This window comes from Brassica napus, chromosome C3 (assembly GCF_020379485.1).
Source record: "Brassica napus cultivar Da-Ae chromosome C3, Da-Ae, whole genome shotgun sequence".
Classification (NCBI taxonomy): domain Eukaryota; kingdom Viridiplantae; phylum Streptophyta; class Magnoliopsida; order Brassicales; family Brassicaceae; genus Brassica; species Brassica napus.
This window is the reverse complement of record NC_063446.1, coordinates 25,110,169-25,126,740: the sequence shown is the minus strand read 5'-3', so window position 1 is coordinate 25,126,740 and position 16,572 is coordinate 25,110,169. Positions and strand designations below refer to the sequence as shown.

General features: G+C 37.4%; 5 protein-coding genes across 6 annotated transcripts; 2 read left to right on the top strand and 3 right to left on the bottom strand.

The window, feature by feature from the left end:
• Positions 1–3,610: 3,610 nt before the first annotated feature.
• Positions 3,611–5,585, top strand: LOC125583364 (transcriptional regulator TAC1-like). The gene has a single exon (XM_048750188.1). The coding sequence runs from the start codon at positions 4,618–4,620 to the stop codon at positions 5,218–5,220; it is 603 nt and encodes a 200-aa protein (XP_048606145.1). The 5' UTR covers positions 3,611–4,617; the 3' UTR covers positions 5,221–5,585.
• A 785-nt stretch (positions 5,586–6,370) lies between these two features.
• LOC106388949 (oxysterol-binding protein-related protein 3B) lies at positions 6,371–8,857 on the top strand. The gene is made up of 9 exons (XM_013829120.2): positions 6,371–6,629; positions 6,755–6,848; positions 6,938–7,054; positions 7,140–7,212; positions 7,302–7,420; positions 7,519–7,640; positions 7,718–7,894; positions 7,977–8,300; positions 8,379–8,857. The coding sequence occupies exons 1-9, from the start codon at positions 6,559–6,561 to the stop codon at positions 8,614–8,616; spliced, it is 1,335 nt and encodes a 444-aa protein (XP_013684574.2). The 5' UTR covers positions 6,371–6,558; the 3' UTR covers positions 8,617–8,857.
• A 222-nt stretch (positions 8,858–9,079) lies between these two features.
• Positions 9,080–11,046, bottom strand: LOC106388951 (probable protein S-acyltransferase 16). 2 transcript variants are annotated; one of them, XM_013829123.3, is made up of 7 exons: positions 10,614–11,046; positions 10,411–10,548; positions 10,238–10,339; positions 10,070–10,147; positions 9,887–9,985; positions 9,696–9,791; positions 9,080–9,612 (listed from the first exon to the last, which is right to left on the bottom strand). In XM_013829123.3, the coding sequence occupies exons 1-7, from the start codon at positions 10,887–10,889 to the stop codon at positions 9,496–9,498; spliced, it is 906 nt and encodes a 301-aa protein (XP_013684577.1). In that variant the 5' UTR covers positions 10,890–11,046; the 3' UTR covers positions 9,080–9,495. The 2 variants fall into 2 exon arrangements, with proteins under 2 accessions (XP_013684577.1, XP_013684578.1); XM_013829124.3 differs by having other exon boundaries at positions 10,411–10,503; positions 10,614–11,045.
• A 278-nt stretch (positions 11,047–11,324) lies between these two features.
• Positions 11,325–12,752, bottom strand: LOC106409612 (photosystem I assembly factor PSA3, chloroplastic-like). Its single transcript, XM_048750187.1, has 3 exons — positions 12,199–12,752; positions 11,659–11,843; positions 11,325–11,579 (listed from the first exon to the last, which is right to left on the bottom strand). The coding sequence occupies exons 1-3, from the start codon at positions 12,562–12,564 to the stop codon at positions 11,573–11,575; spliced, it is 558 nt and encodes a 185-aa protein (XP_048606144.1). The 5' UTR covers positions 12,565–12,752; the 3' UTR covers positions 11,325–11,572.
• Positions 12,753–13,016: 264 nt separating this feature from the next.
• Positions 13,017–14,853, bottom strand: LOC111204516 (amino acid transporter AVT1F-like). Its single transcript, XM_048750186.1, has 4 exons — positions 13,778–14,853; positions 13,618–13,661; positions 13,442–13,504; positions 13,017–13,358 (listed from the first exon to the last, which is right to left on the bottom strand). Exons 1-4 carry the CDS (start codon positions 13,968–13,970, stop codon positions 13,263–13,265), a joined length of 396 nt encoding a protein of 131 aa, XP_048606143.1. The 5' UTR covers positions 13,971–14,853; the 3' UTR covers positions 13,017–13,262.
• Between the last annotated feature and the right edge of the window lie 1,719 nt (positions 14,854–16,572).

Genomic DNA, 16,572 nt, shown 5'->3' with positions numbered 1-16,572 from the left:
TTTACAAATTATATTTATTTCACTATTAGTATCATAAGATAATCAAATTAAGAATAAGAAACTAGACAACGAACGCATAAACTAAGAAAGCGGGCCAAAGGGAGAATAATAATCGAAAGGCCAAAGCCACCAAAAAGCAGAAAAATATATGCCTAAAACACCGGAATCACTACCAGTAGCTAAAAAGTAAGAAACACCTCACAAACTAAACAAGAACATACAAGCCGACATGCAACTGAAAAACCACAAAGCTCTGGATAGAAGGGACCAAAACTCCAAGAGACTAACTCCGCACACCTATACCAAGAAAAACATGGAAATAAAAGAAACAACTTGAGAGAGGGAGAATGGGATACAACCACCAAAAAATCAGAGACTAAACTTGAGACCAGAAATAACCTTCCAAGCCCACATAGCATACACGAACGAAAACATTATCCAAATCTCGAGTGGCAAACATGGTGAAAGGGAGAGCCACCAGAGATGCAATGAAAGCTGCAAAGAGATGCAAGAATAGAGAGAGAAAGGGAGACGGAGCAAAATCAGAAAACTATGGAGCCGTCCTCGAGCTATGAAAGAGAGCATAGAAGTCAGAACACCAAAAACTAAATATTGAAAACCAAAACGAGAAGAGACTATTGACGGTAAGCCAACGACGAGGAATACAAAATCAAAGACGAAAAAACTCTGACCCAACCAAGGAGATGCAGTTCCTAACATCAGCTGAAATCTAAGGAAGAAGAGGAGCAATCAATATTGACTGGAACAGCCTACAATGCCGTGGGAAGCAACCGAACAACTGAAAACTCATAAACCCAATCTGCAACAAATACCATATAATCTCATAGGTGAAGAAGACAAGAAGAGCAAGAGAAAAATGTGAGTCTTTTTCCGGTGATGGTAAGAAGCACCGCACACCAGAAATGTAACGAAATACATAGACGGTGAGGGCTCAATTTTAAAATATGGGGAGAGGGCAAAAAACATCTTAAAAATTATAATTTTCTAAACTATGAAAAAAATATAATACAATTTTGACGATGAAACCGTTAATTTTAGAATCAACAAATGTGTAGAGGCAAAGTTATTGAAATTCAATATTAGTTTACGTTAGATGCTCATTTGACTACTAACAAGTACTATACACACAACAACACATTATTAAAAAAAACGCAAAATATATTAACTTATCACCTACTACATAACACACTAGAAACATCAAATAATGATCTTAACAAATAAAAACGACAACATAATTACATTATCCAAAAAAAAATCATGTTCTTAGCAATAATAAAACAATATTCCGCGCGAAGCGCGGACACCCTCCTAGTTAACTATATTTGTCTGATTAATCTACATTATAATGAGCCAGTTTCATCACTCCTGAAGCGACACGTCAGCAGGTAAGTGGACCCCACTTTTAAAAAGTGTGAAAAATGTCAAGTCTGTGGCTCGAACCCGGGTTACTGTGATATAAACACCAACATTTATACCACTAAACTAAAGGATACTTTGTACATTGATTACCAAAACTAATATATATTTATGAAGGATTTCTTATAGTGGATCTCACACATAACTGTAATGTTTCAATACTCACGTGTAACTTTGATCATCGAAACCTATTTAGTAAAATCCGCATTCTGGCCCAATAAAACTTATAAGTGGACTAAATCTCTTTTGTATGTATCTAGGATTTTTATAGTACTCTGTCTCCACCGATAAACCGAAGCGTTACCCTTTTAGCTTATCAAAAAAAATTCTGAAACTTTTCATCTTCACCTCTCTATATCTCCAACGATCAGTTATGGTACCGTTTCACCTCTGAAACGATCCGTCTCAGTATATATAATTCCTCAAACAAACCTTGAGACCCATATCTCTTATTAAATTACTCCTAAATTGAACTATCGCAGCTTTTAGCCAACCTTCAAAGATGTCAGCCTCCAGTGTTGTTGTTGCTTAATCGGTCGTTGTCCCCGCCACCTTTCTCCCCCTAGAACATAGTACCCAGGAAAAGGTATTGACAATTTGACTTTCTATGGAATACTATATACCATATTTGTTTAATCAATATTCAAGCTATCAGTTTTAATACTTTAAGCGTATGTTTCTCTGGGCAGAATTCCGAGATCCACAGTTCCATCCCAGTTCGTGTGAATCACTACCATCCATCGCTACGATAGGGGGTCGATCGTGAAAGTTGATTGATCGCTTTGAAGTTGTCCGATTAACTAATATGATGTAAACTCTGTTCTGATGGGATATAACGGAAAGTTATTTGGTTGCTAGGGCTAACAGAGGCTGCATGGCTGGGTACGTCTCAGGCGAAGCTGAAGGACGGTACAACTAAAGCGCCTATTGTCCGGTTTTTGTCGTGCCAACGTGCTATGGAACTTGAGCCTTCCTAGGAGAATCCAGATCACTTCGAAACGTCGGCTGTCATTTTCAACAGGTACCACCAAGATGTAAAAAACTTTATGTTTGTGGTGTGGTTCGACTTAAGATTGAAACTTTTGCTGATGAAATAATGATTTTGTGGATGCATTTCAATTAGATTTACGAGGCTACAAACTGTTCACTGTACATTGGCAGGGAAAAATGGCTATGTATGGTTCAGTTGTAACACTGGTGTGGTGCAATGGGGATGGACATGGTAACCAAAGGTGTGCATAATGTTATTGAGTTCCTTAGCGATGATTCCTCTGACATGGATGTGATCGGAATCTCTGGTGAGTTCCTTTTATATGTTATTGGTTTGATTTTAAAACAATGCCTTTACCTTAGTGTCATCTTGAAACTTAAAAACTTGAAATTTATTGGTCAGATAAATTCTTCTTCGACATTAACAAACCTGTTGCGGTGAACTGCATCGAGGGACATGACAGTAATTAGAAGAGAGATAGGGAACAAGGTGTTGAAAACAAGTGTGTCTGGCTTGGTGGAGCTCAATATACTCAAGAACCTCACCGTCTATGTTGTTGCAGGCTCTCTAGTTCGATTCAAATCTCATGCCAGCAACATAGTGTTTGATGTATTCATAGCTACTTGCCAAGATCCAGCCCAAAACATGGAGAGCTCTCAAATTGATGGAAGCCATTAATAGCAATCACCGTACCATCACTATCTCCACCATCACTGAAGATACCATCATATAGAACCATGGCAAGGTTGTCTAATTTTACTTGTCATCACGTTCATGTATTTCAGGAGCACTGTGAGAACATTCTTCCAAGCAGTGAAGGTGACGTAGGATTGACAGCATCATCGGGCCCGTCTGTTTTGGGAGACAAGGTCGATGAGGAATGTGCTGCAGCAGATCCTCCAGAGATTTCAGACGCTCAGAACAACCGCAAGCGCTGGCGTGAGTGATTGGAAATATCTATTATATTCCTATCAGCCCGTCAACGTCTTTTCTATGCGTTTTTAAAAACTGCTATTATCTTTGTTTTCCATCATAAACTTTAGATATTTTTTCCCTTGCATGTTTTCTCTGTTCGGAGATTTTATTTATATTTTGGATTATTAATGAAACGTCGACGGGTTCTAACTCATACAAGATTTGTCAGTGGTATATTTTTTTGGGTTACCTATTTCTGACATTTTTTTTATCCACCATAAACTATTTTTAACAAAGTCGAGTAAAACTTTAAAAATAAATAGGTAGAGTTTGACTTCCAAATGTTATGTTCATCACCATTATATACAACACGGAAAAACAAAAGTGGAAAAAAATAAACCACAAAATCCCATACACAAAACTACACAACGATCAATAACTTATCCGGCTCCGCGCTCGCTATACCCCTAGTTAGTCATAGCACGACTCTTCTGTTTCTTTGAATCAGTGAGATGTAGTTTGTATATTAATTCACTGATGATGTCCAATACTGGAATATTTGTTGTTTATTTCAGGAAAGCACAAGTTAAAATAATGCTAAATATATAATAAAATCAAAGCTAGCTAGTGGTTTGTATTAAACTACTAAATTATTTTTGTCAAAAGTATTAAACTACTAATTGTGCAAGGACAAAAAGAAAATGCCAAAATGCTTGCTTGGACCATTTGCTTTGTTTATAAAACTAACAGAGTATATTAACAATAAATCAAGCTACCTTTCGTTACATTAAATAAATTGAAATGATCCTCCATGACATGTAAGCATTAATTTGTGTCGTTTGGAATATTTGAAGGCTGCTCATCTTTGTAATTGTTATATAAGTGGTTAATAACGTTGAGTGGTATATACTTTTGCGACCAGATACAACGTCGATCACATCTGAAATCATATTGAGAAATGATTTACGGCCGTTTCGACTGTTAGATTTGAACATTTTATTTTTGGAGTATTAGTTGCGGTTATGTTTTAATCCCATAAGTGTTTTTATTTTATTTTACCCCATGAATTTATCTGTGAAATAATATTATACTTGTCAAAGAATAAGTTACTCATGTAATGACATAGAACCAGTTGTTGGTAGATTTTGATTGGAGCATTAATTAATTAACTATTCCATCAATTAATCACAAAGAAGAAGCTTGACTAGTTGGCCTTTTCATTTCCGAAATCAAACTCAATTCTTCTCCTTCTCGTTTGTTCTTTCTTTCTCTTAATGCTAAATTTTCACAATTTTTTCATAGCTCTCTTTATGCTACGTAAGAAATCCATAATATATGTTCTAAAAAAAATACAAAATATGGAAAACATCAAAAACCCTAAAAACACGGATGATCCTGATGGCATGTCGAGAGACAGTCATCAAAGCGTTGATAATTCCCTGCCAAGATCTTACACATGCAGTTTCTGCGTAAGGGGCTTCTCGAATGCTCAAGCACTAGGAGGGCATATGAACATCCACAGAAGAGACAGAGCTAATCTCAGACAAAAGCTTATGGAAGATAATAAGGATGATGTTGTCGCCGAGAGTGATTCATCAGAAGTTGTCTCTCTAGACCTTAATGAAAAACAACAAGAAGACGATTTGGCACGTGATGATGATGATCAAGATCAAGATCAAGGTGTTGACAAAAATATAATCCCTGGTCAGAAACTAGGCTTTTGGGTTCAAGAAAACAAGGTTGATATTAATGCTGATGGAAAAGTCACGGAGGTTAGCAGCATAGATGGTTCGAGTTCGAGTCATCATCTTGAGAATGAAAATTTGGATCTTGAGCTCCGGTTAGGTCAAAGGGCCGTGGAGACGAAGACAACATAATCTCTCAACGGTCATCATACGTTGAATATATATCGAAAGGAACAAAAACCTTGAAACATCAAACTAAAGAATCCATCTATATGGATTCGTGGATCATCGATCTGTATGTATTGAATTTGAAGGTATGCATGTGTATCTATTATTGCTGCCATTATCATCTTTTTGTTTATATTTGTTTCCTTGCTTCTGTTAGTTTCAGCAACTTTGTAAGACATACACGTCCAAACAAACATATAAACAAATAAATGCAGATCTAGCATTTGCCTAATGATTGTTAATGGGAAATAAAATAACGTTAACTTAGTTCAAAAGTATTGACATTATTCATCAGTGATAGAGATCATTCTGAGTAGTGCGGTGAGAAACGTTTTTTTTTTTTGTGATTTTTTCTGAACCGTTGTTACACTTGACGTTATAGATGTTACACCATGATTAACGATAAATGGGTTTCTTATTTTTTATTTTTTCATCTGAATAAAAAAAAAATAAAAACCAACCAATCGCGGGCCACCACGTGTCAGCGGAGCCCGCAAACAGTGCAAGAAACCATCGAATAGCGGTCCTTATTCTGACTATTCTGCAACGGGTTTTTGCTTTTTTGTGGACCCTCTCCCTTAAAAACCCCACTAAACACTTCCCCTTCCCCCGATAATCATGCCCGGAGTATGCTACACTTGATTTTTCTCTATATATAATTCAACATTTAATATTTATCCTCATACTTTTGAATGGAAAACTCATTTCGTTGTTACATTCGAGGTCATTGATCCTCAGGATGTAAAATATGTTATCAAATAGTTAAGTTGTATTATGTTTGCCAGAAAACATTATAAACCAAGATTTATACATCAACTTAGATTTTATACGAATTTTGACTCAACCATCCATTTGCGACTGGTGATGACTGTGAAAACATAATTGAAATACATAAACATGATCGTAAAAGAGCAAGAGAACATTGAGCGAGTTCAAAACTGAAGGAGCATGCATTTTGGTGACGCCATCAATGACAACGAATTGATCATTTCTACAAGAGCTGCTTCGTTTTTACTAAACCGAAAATAACAATAAAGGTCGATAACCAACAAGACGACTTAAGCGAACCCGGTTCGGTTTAGTTTAGTTTTTAAATCAATCCGATTCCGATTTAACATTCAAAACAGAACCGGTTAATTTGATCATATTAAAATAGAACGAGTGCCAACGAAGACCAGCTCACGATCCTAAAAGCCTCTTCCATCGCTGCTGAGTGCTGACCTTCCTTCATCGAAGAATCTCTCTCTATCTATCTTTCTCCCTTCGCCGGAGCTCGTAGTGTTGGTGGTACACGGCGGAGAGATGTCTATCTTCGGTGCTATTGCTCCCTCGATCTCAAATTGGGTATCAGCTGTGACCAAATCAGTTAACGGGTAAGCAAGCTTCTTGAGATCCGCCACTTATCCATTTGATTCGAATCTGCGGCTTTTATAATTAGGGTTTGGTTAAAGTTCAGCTCTTTTTGGAATAATCCATGTGTTTTGATTCGATTTCTCAGTTTGGTTGGGTATGAGGGAGTTGAAGTTATTAACCCTGAAGGAAGTAATGAAGATGCAGCTGAGGAAGCTAACAAAGGGAGATGGAATCAAGAGGTTTATTTATTATATATATATATATATATATATATACACTTCTGTTGTTATCACCTGTTAATCTGATCATTTGAGAAACATTGTTTCAGGATCGAGATGGTTATTGGAAGATGATGCAGAAGTACATAGGATCTGATGTTACATCAATGGTGACCCTCCCTGTTATTATTTTCGAGCCAATGACTATGCTCCAGAAAATGGCTGAGGTTTGTGCTCGTTACAACAACATCTTGATGTTTTGTTTGCTGTCTGATGCTCATGACAACATCTCATGGGCTCTGTTTCTGACAGTTGATGGAATACTCGCATCTATTGGACATGGCTGACAAAACGGATGACCCTTATATGCGCATGGTGTATGCGTGTAAGCACATCTCTTCCATTTCTTCTTTTCTGCTATGATCAGTGTGTGTTCATGTAGTGGCTGAATTGTGAGAATTGATTTTTTAACAGCATCATGGGCTATATCTGTGTACTATGCTTTCCAACGTACCTGGAAACCGTTTAACCCAATCCTCGGAGAGACTTATGAGATGGCTAATTACAACGGTGTTAACTTCATATCCGAACAGGTCAGCGTCATTTCTTTTAGAATTCAAATAATTGTAGCTCTAGTTCTTTTAGCTGCCAACTTCTTCCAGGTTGTTGACACCAATAGTCTTATTCTCAGGTCAGCCATCACCCTCCAATGAGTGCTGGTCATGCTGAAAATGAGCATTTCACTTATGATTGTACTTCAAAGCTGAAAACAAAGTTTCTCGGCAATTCTATTGACGTTTACCCAGTAGGAAGGTACAAAACAAGTGTATCTACTAAGTTAACATTCTTCGTTTGTTCATTGTCCTAAATGTGATTAGTCTGTGATGCAGGACACGGGTGACACTTAAAAGAGATGGAGTAGTTCTTGACTTGGTACCTCCTCTAACCAAAGTTCACAACCTAATCTTTGGACGAACTTGGGTCGATTCTCCTGGGGAAATGATCATGACTAACCTCACCACTGGTGACAAAGTGGTGCTCTACTTTCAACCGTGTGGTTGGTTCGGGTAAGTTACCATTTAACGCAACCTCATCTTCCTTTTTTTCGTTTTAAAAGCTTTAAGACATGTGCATTCACCGTCTCAACAGATCTGGTCGATATGAAGTGGACGGATATGTCTATAACGCCTCTGAGGAGCCCAAGATACTCATGACCGGCAAATGGAACGAGTCCATGAGCTATCAGCAGTGTGACGGTGAAGGTGAGCCTCTCCCTGGCACCGAACTAAAGGAGGTCTGGAAACTCGCTGATGTTCCAAAGGATGACAAATACCAATACACACACTTTGCTCACAAGATCAATAGCTTCGACACTGCCCCTAAAAAGCTGTTGCTGTCTGATTCACGGTTACGCCCTGATAGATACGCACTAGAGATGGGCGACATGTCCAAGTCCGGCAATGAGAAGAGCAGGTATGGTAACAAAGAAACTTGTCCTGTTAGGATCTGAAACTGAAGTAGAGCTGATTCTCATTACATGTCGTGTTACAGCTTGGAAGAGAGACAGAGAGCAGAGAAGAGAACACGTGAAGAGAAGGAGCAAAGCTTTACTCCCAAGTGGTTTGATATAACAGAGGAAGTCACTCCTACACCATGGGGCGATCTTGAAGTTTACCAGTTCAATGGAAAGTACTTAGAACACCGGGAAGCTGCTGATAAATCTGAAGATTACACTGACCCTAAGTCAATCCCATTCAACCCATGGCAGTTCCAAGACGTGTCTACTTGAAATGAATTGCTCCAGAAGACAAAAAGTGATCAGATCTTTTGGTAACAATTGTTGTAATTTTTATTCTCTCTTAGTTTTCAACCAACTCTGCTAGCTTTCTCTAGTAATAGTTGACAACCTTTGTTGTTTTTTTTTTTTTTTTAAATCACTCTTTGATCCATAATTATCTTCTTCAGAGATCTGTTAAGTTAAACTCTGAAGGCTTCTTTTGGGCGTATATAACAATTTTTTAAACGTGGAACCAAGTTTGAACCAGCGTTTCCATACACCTGAGATATGGAACTCTAGAGCTTGTATGATTGGTCTAAACAGAACCTTCATTGTTGAGCTGGTGAGTTCAAGTTGTTATAATAGTGATAACTGATATGCATATAGACAAAAAGAGATTAACTTAAACCTTTCGGTCTTGATGTTAGAAAAGGGCAATCTTCCTCTCTGATTTTTGTTATTCTTCTTTTTGGTCTATTCTCAAACAAAACTTCTTTTCTCTTATGAAATCCAGAATCAAAGAGCTTGCTTACAAAAACTCTCCATCTAAAACACACACACATACTCGGAACTGTCTGATTCTGATTAGAATTTATGAATATTACAAAGATGTCTTTTCACCTTGTTAATTGGTACGTATAATAAGTCTAATCACAGTTTGAGTTATGTATCCACAACCCTAACTTCCTTCTCCTTTTGAGGAATCTGAAGAAAAACAGATGAAATAATGATGAGAGATCCTTGGCAAACAGTCTCTACTATTGGTCTTGGTTTTTTGAGCTGAGGCAGCTAAACCGCCTGAACATGATCAGTCAGAGTGACGTGAAGTTGAACATCTTGCTGCCTTTTCAACAAAAAAAAAATTGGTAAAATATGATTCGTGTCATGGGCTCAAGGTTTCGTTCCAGAAGAAACAGGTGCTGAATCAAAAGCTGTACGGAAACGCAGACCAGAACCGATATGCTTTGATGTAGGACAGAGCCAAGAAAGTATGTTCGGACCCAAAATCTGTAAAAGGAAACAGACTTAACAAACAATAAAAACTTTTGACTGATACTGACCATCTAAAGAAGATTAATAAATTATTTTACCAAGGTAAGGTTTTCATAAGCGCCTATGTCATATGGATGCTTATAGACTTGCCCACCTTTCTCCGCTAACCACATAGCTCTCACCCCTTCGTGGTACTGCTCCACAACTCCCACAACATTAATTAGCAGATGGAAAAGATCTAACTAGAGATCCACATTAGCAATTGAAGAAGAGAAAGAAAAAGAACAACCTCGATGGTTGTCTTGTTTTGTAAACTGAGGTAAACGTGCCAACCGAGAAGAACACCTAACGCAATGCTCAAAGGGACAAGAACCAAACCTGAAATCACCTGAGAGAAAAGAAAAAAAGCCATAAACATTAGAAGGGAAAATGAGATTTCGTTGGTTAGTTTCCGAAACAAAGTCATCATTACATATATAGTTCTTAGATAGCTTCCCATCTCTTGGTCTTCATCTTGAGGTTCAACAGTAAGGCTTCCCACAAGCAAAACCTAAGAACCCAAAGCATCATATAGAAATAAAGCTCATATATACTTTAAGGTCACAGAGAGAGAGAGATATAGAGAAGTTAGGAAACAAACCAGAGAGTACACACACGCAGTCATCGCATAGACAACAAACACGAAGAAGACCTTGTAGTTAGTGTGTCCCACACAGTTGTTGATCCAAATACAATGGTGGTCCTTCAAATCAAAACAAGACTGATTCAACACAAAGATCACATAGGGATTTTGATGTTGAGTAGAGAAAATACCATTCTAAGCACACATCGTTTGCAAACTCGGCAATGGTGAGCGCGTGGAGGTTTGAAATGCGAACACTTTTGGCAATACCTCAAATCTCCTCCCTGAGGGACACACAGTTTCATTCGAATCCCATCGAAAGCTTCATCCTTTTTAAATGTTTTAATTACAAATAAGCTTTGAAGGATAGAAAAAAAGTCAATAAAGATGCGACCTTTCGTTTAATCTCGTGGACAGGACTCTGCGGATCTTCGACGTCGGGCATGTAATTGGGCGGGACCCGACCCGGATCTCTGAAAACCGCGATGGAGTAGTTGTAGACACACATCAGAGCCAAGGCGGTGAACGCCGCTGCGTTGGCGATTCCGGGAGAGGAGGCGAGGCTGAGCCAGCGATCGATGAAGGTGAAGACCGTTGAGAAGTAGATGAAACCGATCACTAAGATCACCGCCGTGACGGGGAGAGAAAAGCCGAATCCTTTCCGTTTCATTTTTGATTTTTTTTTTTTTAAATATCTCCGGTGAAAAAAAGTTAAGACGGAGCACCGGCGTCGAAACGACGGCGTCTCCGGCGATTGGGTTCTGATTTATTTTTTGTTCTTCGTTGATTGTTTTGTTTGTTGTTGGAGTGCGTTTGAAGTTTGTCGACGAATCTCGAAATGTCTTTAAACTCGAAGCTCTTCCACCTAATTAATTATAAACGACTCCTTTAATTCTTGTTTTATCTTGTTTTCCCCCCTCTTATTTTGTATTTCGAACTCAAAGGTCCAACTAATAACATCCCTTACCAGCTATTAAGAACATCATTATAAATACTCATTTAGAGGCTCCTAATATTTTTTTAATAATTTTTAGTTGGAAAAGTGAGTTTAATAGATGAGTATATTTGTGTGGGCCATTGCAAGTTTCTTATTTTAGAGTTCTTAAAAAAAATGTTGAAATCTTTTGAATCATCTTTCCCCACCACGATCAAAACTATTCTAAAGAAGAAGAAAAAACAACCAAATGATGGTCTAGTTCTAGATCCAACAAAGTATTAAAAAACTTATCAAAAAACAGAGCAAAAGATTCTATGAGTTGCAACAAGAAACTGATGTTTCATGCTTAAGATAACCTTTAACTCTATCATTTTCTATTGCACCATGATCTTCAGGATGCTCCTTCTTGATTCTTCTCACTTCCTGTACTCATCAAGACGGAACCCATCAGTTTCTCAATCCACATACTTAACAACAACACTTGATTTCTCTGTGTTTCTACCTCTTCAATACGTGTGCTACCTGTCTAGCTTCAATCATCAAAACAATAAAGTTATGTTCTTCGAACTCGAGATCATTTGAAATGCTAACCCTAGTAACACCTTCAAGAATCTCTTCAGATTTGAGAAGCCCTGCACCTACTGCAGCAACCCAACAGCAAAGAAGCACATACAAAGGTTCTCCTGCCTACCAAACAAACCAACAAGCCACTTAAAAAGCTAATCACACATTAACACCCAACAAAAAAACTACAACTTTATGTAACACAACTCAACCATAGCTGGAAAAATCACAGGGAGTACAATATTCCGACATAATCAATCATACAAAGCAACAAGCCACTTAAAAAGCTGATCACACACATTAACACCCAACAAAAAAGGTAATAACTTCATGTAACACAACAATTCAAACCATACAATATCTGAAATAAAAAATCAACAAAAATGCTAAAAACATTTGTAAAATCACAGGGAATACAATATTCCGACATATCCATATGTAATAACTGTAACCAACTATATGATCAAACTCTAGTTACCTTGCCTCTTCGCTGTTGAAACTCGTAGAAAGCTCTAGAATCACTAGGTGCGCAATTATTCTCAACTCGTTTCCTAAACTCGACGAAGTCGACGAGATCTCTTCCGACGCCGCCCTCATCGCTGAGTATCCTGGCGAGGAGTCTGATGACGGGGAGAGAACCGACGACTGTGTTGGCGAAGCTGGAGATGGAGTTTGGTTTCTCTATGTAAGCTCGGATCGTCGACAAGGCGATTCCTCCTCCTCCGTCTCCGTGCTTGATGAGGCGAGAGGAAGCAAGGGACGTGGCGGGAATGCGGAGGCGGAGATGGAAGAATGAAGGCAAGATTTGGTGGGAAGAAGTGGAGATGTGGGTGACAATTACCATGACTGTGGAAAAAAGAAGCTCTAGAGAAGGGAGAGATTGATCGGACGCTAGACAAACAAGAGAGATGAGAACCTCTGAGATTTCAGAGATTGGGGCGAGTGAGAATGGAGATTGAGACAGCACACAGACGCGTTTGCCTCGACGAGGAAGAAGAAGTGAAGAGAGAGTTACATAATAAACGACTCTTCCTTCCCCTAATTAAGAAACATATCTTCAATTTATATGTATTTTTGATTTTTCTTTAAAGCTTATGGGATTTTTCATGTTTCAGATATGAAATTGACCGCATAAATTTTAAATAATTATGTTACTTCTTTGAAGCCAATTATAACATCTTTAAACATTTCATCTGGCCACAAAAGTCCAATATCGGCTTTGATGACAGACTTTATGGTATAATCTTTAAAAAATTTCATTTCATAACTAACTCTTAATTTTTCTTCTCAAAATTATGATCAAGAATGACTCTCTCTACATTTAAAAAAAAAATATTAAATCATTCATGGAACCGAAGATCACTAGTTGAATCAAAAATCCTTGTTATAATATTGGAATTAGTCTTTCAAAGTTTCACAATTGTAACTGTATTACTCTAATAATGAAAATCATTTTTTTCTAAAATTAATAATACAAATCATTCTTTACAGTTTTTACTGTATATATCCCACAACTGTTGCATTGGTCACCAGTGTACACGTTCAACTCCTTTCTCCTACTAACTTTCCAATCGCAGAGTAAGTCCCACAGCAACCACTTACAATGCCAGCGATGATGATCAAAACGCATACTCCCATCTATAAAAATTAACGAAAGGAGTCGAATGAAATTATCATGTGCAAAATCCAAATATGTAGTCAAAATAAAAACATATACTTACTTGTATCTTACTCAATCTACCCCTCAAGATACTCAGATAACAAAGACATGGAAGTATAAAAGCCTGCACAGTAAGTAAAACCGAGTTATATATATGAAATTATATGAATCCGTAATAACATTTTTGATATGTCTACGTAATAGTTGAAACTATGCTCAAATATTATGGAGACTTACAAGAAGCATTGAGAGGAAAGATCCCATCAAAGCTCCCATGATGGCTGTGAAGTTAATTATTAGAACAAAGGAAATAAAGGTAGGTTACTGAAGAAAAAATATAAAGTTCTTTTTTTTTTTTTTGTAAGCTAAAAATATAAAGTTCTTGAAAATAATTTACCGAAGAATGGGAATGCAAGTGCGACAACCAAGGTAGAGAGAACTAAGATCGTTCTAAGAAACATTGATACTCCATTGGATCTCATCTTTTCTGAAGAAGGCATTAGTTCTTCTAAGCTAAGCACGATCGGTGTAAGAGTTAAGGCGTATTTAGTCATCGGTGTAATGACCTGAAGTGCGATCGAACCGGTCATGATTTAAATAAAATAAAAATTTCTACATTTTCTAAAATATATGTGTAAATTATGGTTTAAATTTTTAAATTTTTAATTCTACCTCTAAATTTAGAAAATAGAAACTATCATTTTGAAAAGGTCAAACATATATATAATGAACTATTAGTTTTTAAAAATTATATCGTTACTTTTTATATATCTTGAATATTTATTTTGAATAATGATATCTTGTGAATTTACATGTTTTTAACTTCTTATTCCTGCATTGTTTGGTCATTTAGAGCATCATTTAGGCACATTTAGGTTGCATATCATTGCATTTGTACATATCAGGTGTTGGAGAGCACCATGGATGAATTAGAGGACCATTGGTGGGATTTTGAGTGCAATTGGAGTCCAAAAGAAATGTTAAAAGTGATCATTGGGCGAGCACCTTACCAGAGCGACCAGCTGGGAGCGACACCGTCAAGTCGCTCTGATCTCCCTATCAGAGCGACCTTACTAGAGCGACAGGGAAGAGTCGCTCGCGTATTGATCACCCGGAGACAACGAATCCGGAGCGACCTCTCGCAGCGACACAGCGAGGTCGCTCCCGAATCCGGAGAGTGAAAGATGAACACGGATGAAAGCCTTAAAAATCTTTTCTGAAGCTGAAAATTTGTGGAGACACTGTAAATTGAGTTAGCTTTCCAATGGAAGTGGTTTCAAGTCATTTGGAGCTGTATTGGATAATTTATAATCGATTTACTACAGGTGTATCAACCCTTGCCGGGGACCACTGGAAAGTTGATGGGATTAACCAACTTCCCACTTTCTTCCACCCACCTTTCCTTTGCACGATTTTTCCTACTTTTATGTATAATATCTGCTTTCTTTTTATCATAAGAGTGGGCAAGAAACATCATTATGGAAGGGGGTAATAATTTAACTTGTCAAAACTCTCTCTCTTCAAAATATCATTGTTCTTAGTGTTCTTGAGCTGTTCTTCAATTGTTCATCATCTGTTCTTGAGTTTTAATTTCGTTTTGCTTATTTAATCCTTGTTTATCTTTATTCTCTGTTGTATCTACTTGAATATGCTTCAATCTATTATGAGATTAAGTGTTTTCATGAAGATTAGTGAGTAGTTTCCTTAAGAATTCATGGGTTAGGGAGATTAGAGTAACTTAGTGAAGATCTATGGTGTTATTGTATTAGATCCTTGTATGAACTTGCTTGTTGAGTATTTTTAATGCTTGTTTAGTCTTGATCACTCTAAACCTGATTTCTAAACACTTCTCATCAGACATGATTAGATGAAGTGTTTGAATCAACTCAACTAAGCTCTAGTGAGATTAGCCAAGGACACTTGATGTTAAAATTGCTAGATAGTTATTAAACTTGAACTTAAAGATTGCTTGATTGAATTAAGCCAAAGACATTTGATGTTTAATGATTTCTAAGCAAATGGACATTTACCTAGACATAGGACTTGTCTAAAATTGTGTTTAGACTTAAGAGATTACTTTGATTGAAAGCTTGTCACCTAGATTGGATCTTAGTTACTTGAAGTCAATTCCCTTAGCCCATGGATTCACTTGTTTATATTTCTAGGATATTAGTTTGTTACAAATCATCTATCTTCTTGTTTGCTTAGATTAGGAAGGTTTGTGTATTCTTGGTGTTATAAGTCTCTAGTTCTCTGTGGATTCGATCCTAAAATGCTACAATGACATACCATTCGATTGTGGTATTGTTGGCACATTAGGTTAATTGGTGTGTGCTTAAACGCGTAATCAATTTGGCGCCGTTGCCGGGGAACTAAGTAGATTTGTCATTAAGATTTCAAACTTTCTTGAGATTAAGCTTTATTTTCTTATGCTTTGTTTTGCTTTTGTATAGCTACTAACCTCTTCTTCTAGCTTTTGTTATTTGTAGAGATGGCTTCAAGCTACTCTGAGAAGCCACAAGAAGAGGAAGAGACATTTGAAGATCGCATTGAAGATCAGCCATATGTGAAGCCACCACCCTTTGATATACGCATACTCACACCAGACCAAAGGGATGAGTTGCATCGGCTTCAGAGAATGAAAGAGAATCGGGACAAGACAAAGAGAAACCTAGCACAACTTATCCGGATACACCTCATTAGGGACCGAGCAGAGTTTGAAGAAAGGGAGGTTACCCAGTATGAGTTAGATGCTGCTTGTGCCCTTAATGAGGTAATGTATTGGGCTCCACCACTCCAACTGGAAGGTATAGAAATTTCCACTTTAAAACTTCAACTCGAGGAAATATGCTTGCCTTGTGGTGAGAATAATATCTCTGGTCTTAATTCTCTTGTGCTCATGAATGAATGTCTTGATCTGATATGTGAAACTAAGAAACTAGATGAGTTGAGAATAGAAAAACTTGTTAGAGATCATATTGAAGTTTGTTTTGACAAGAGCTATCTATGTGCTTCATTTGATCTTGAATCTGAGTTTTTCATTCTTGATGAACCTAGACCTCTTCTTGAACTTCCTGATTTAGGGGATGAACTTGATGTGGATAAGCTCTTGCTTGAGATAGAAAACCCCCATGCTGAAAACTATCATGAGAATGTGAACATTGTGTATTATTTGATTGATGGAGATAGAGT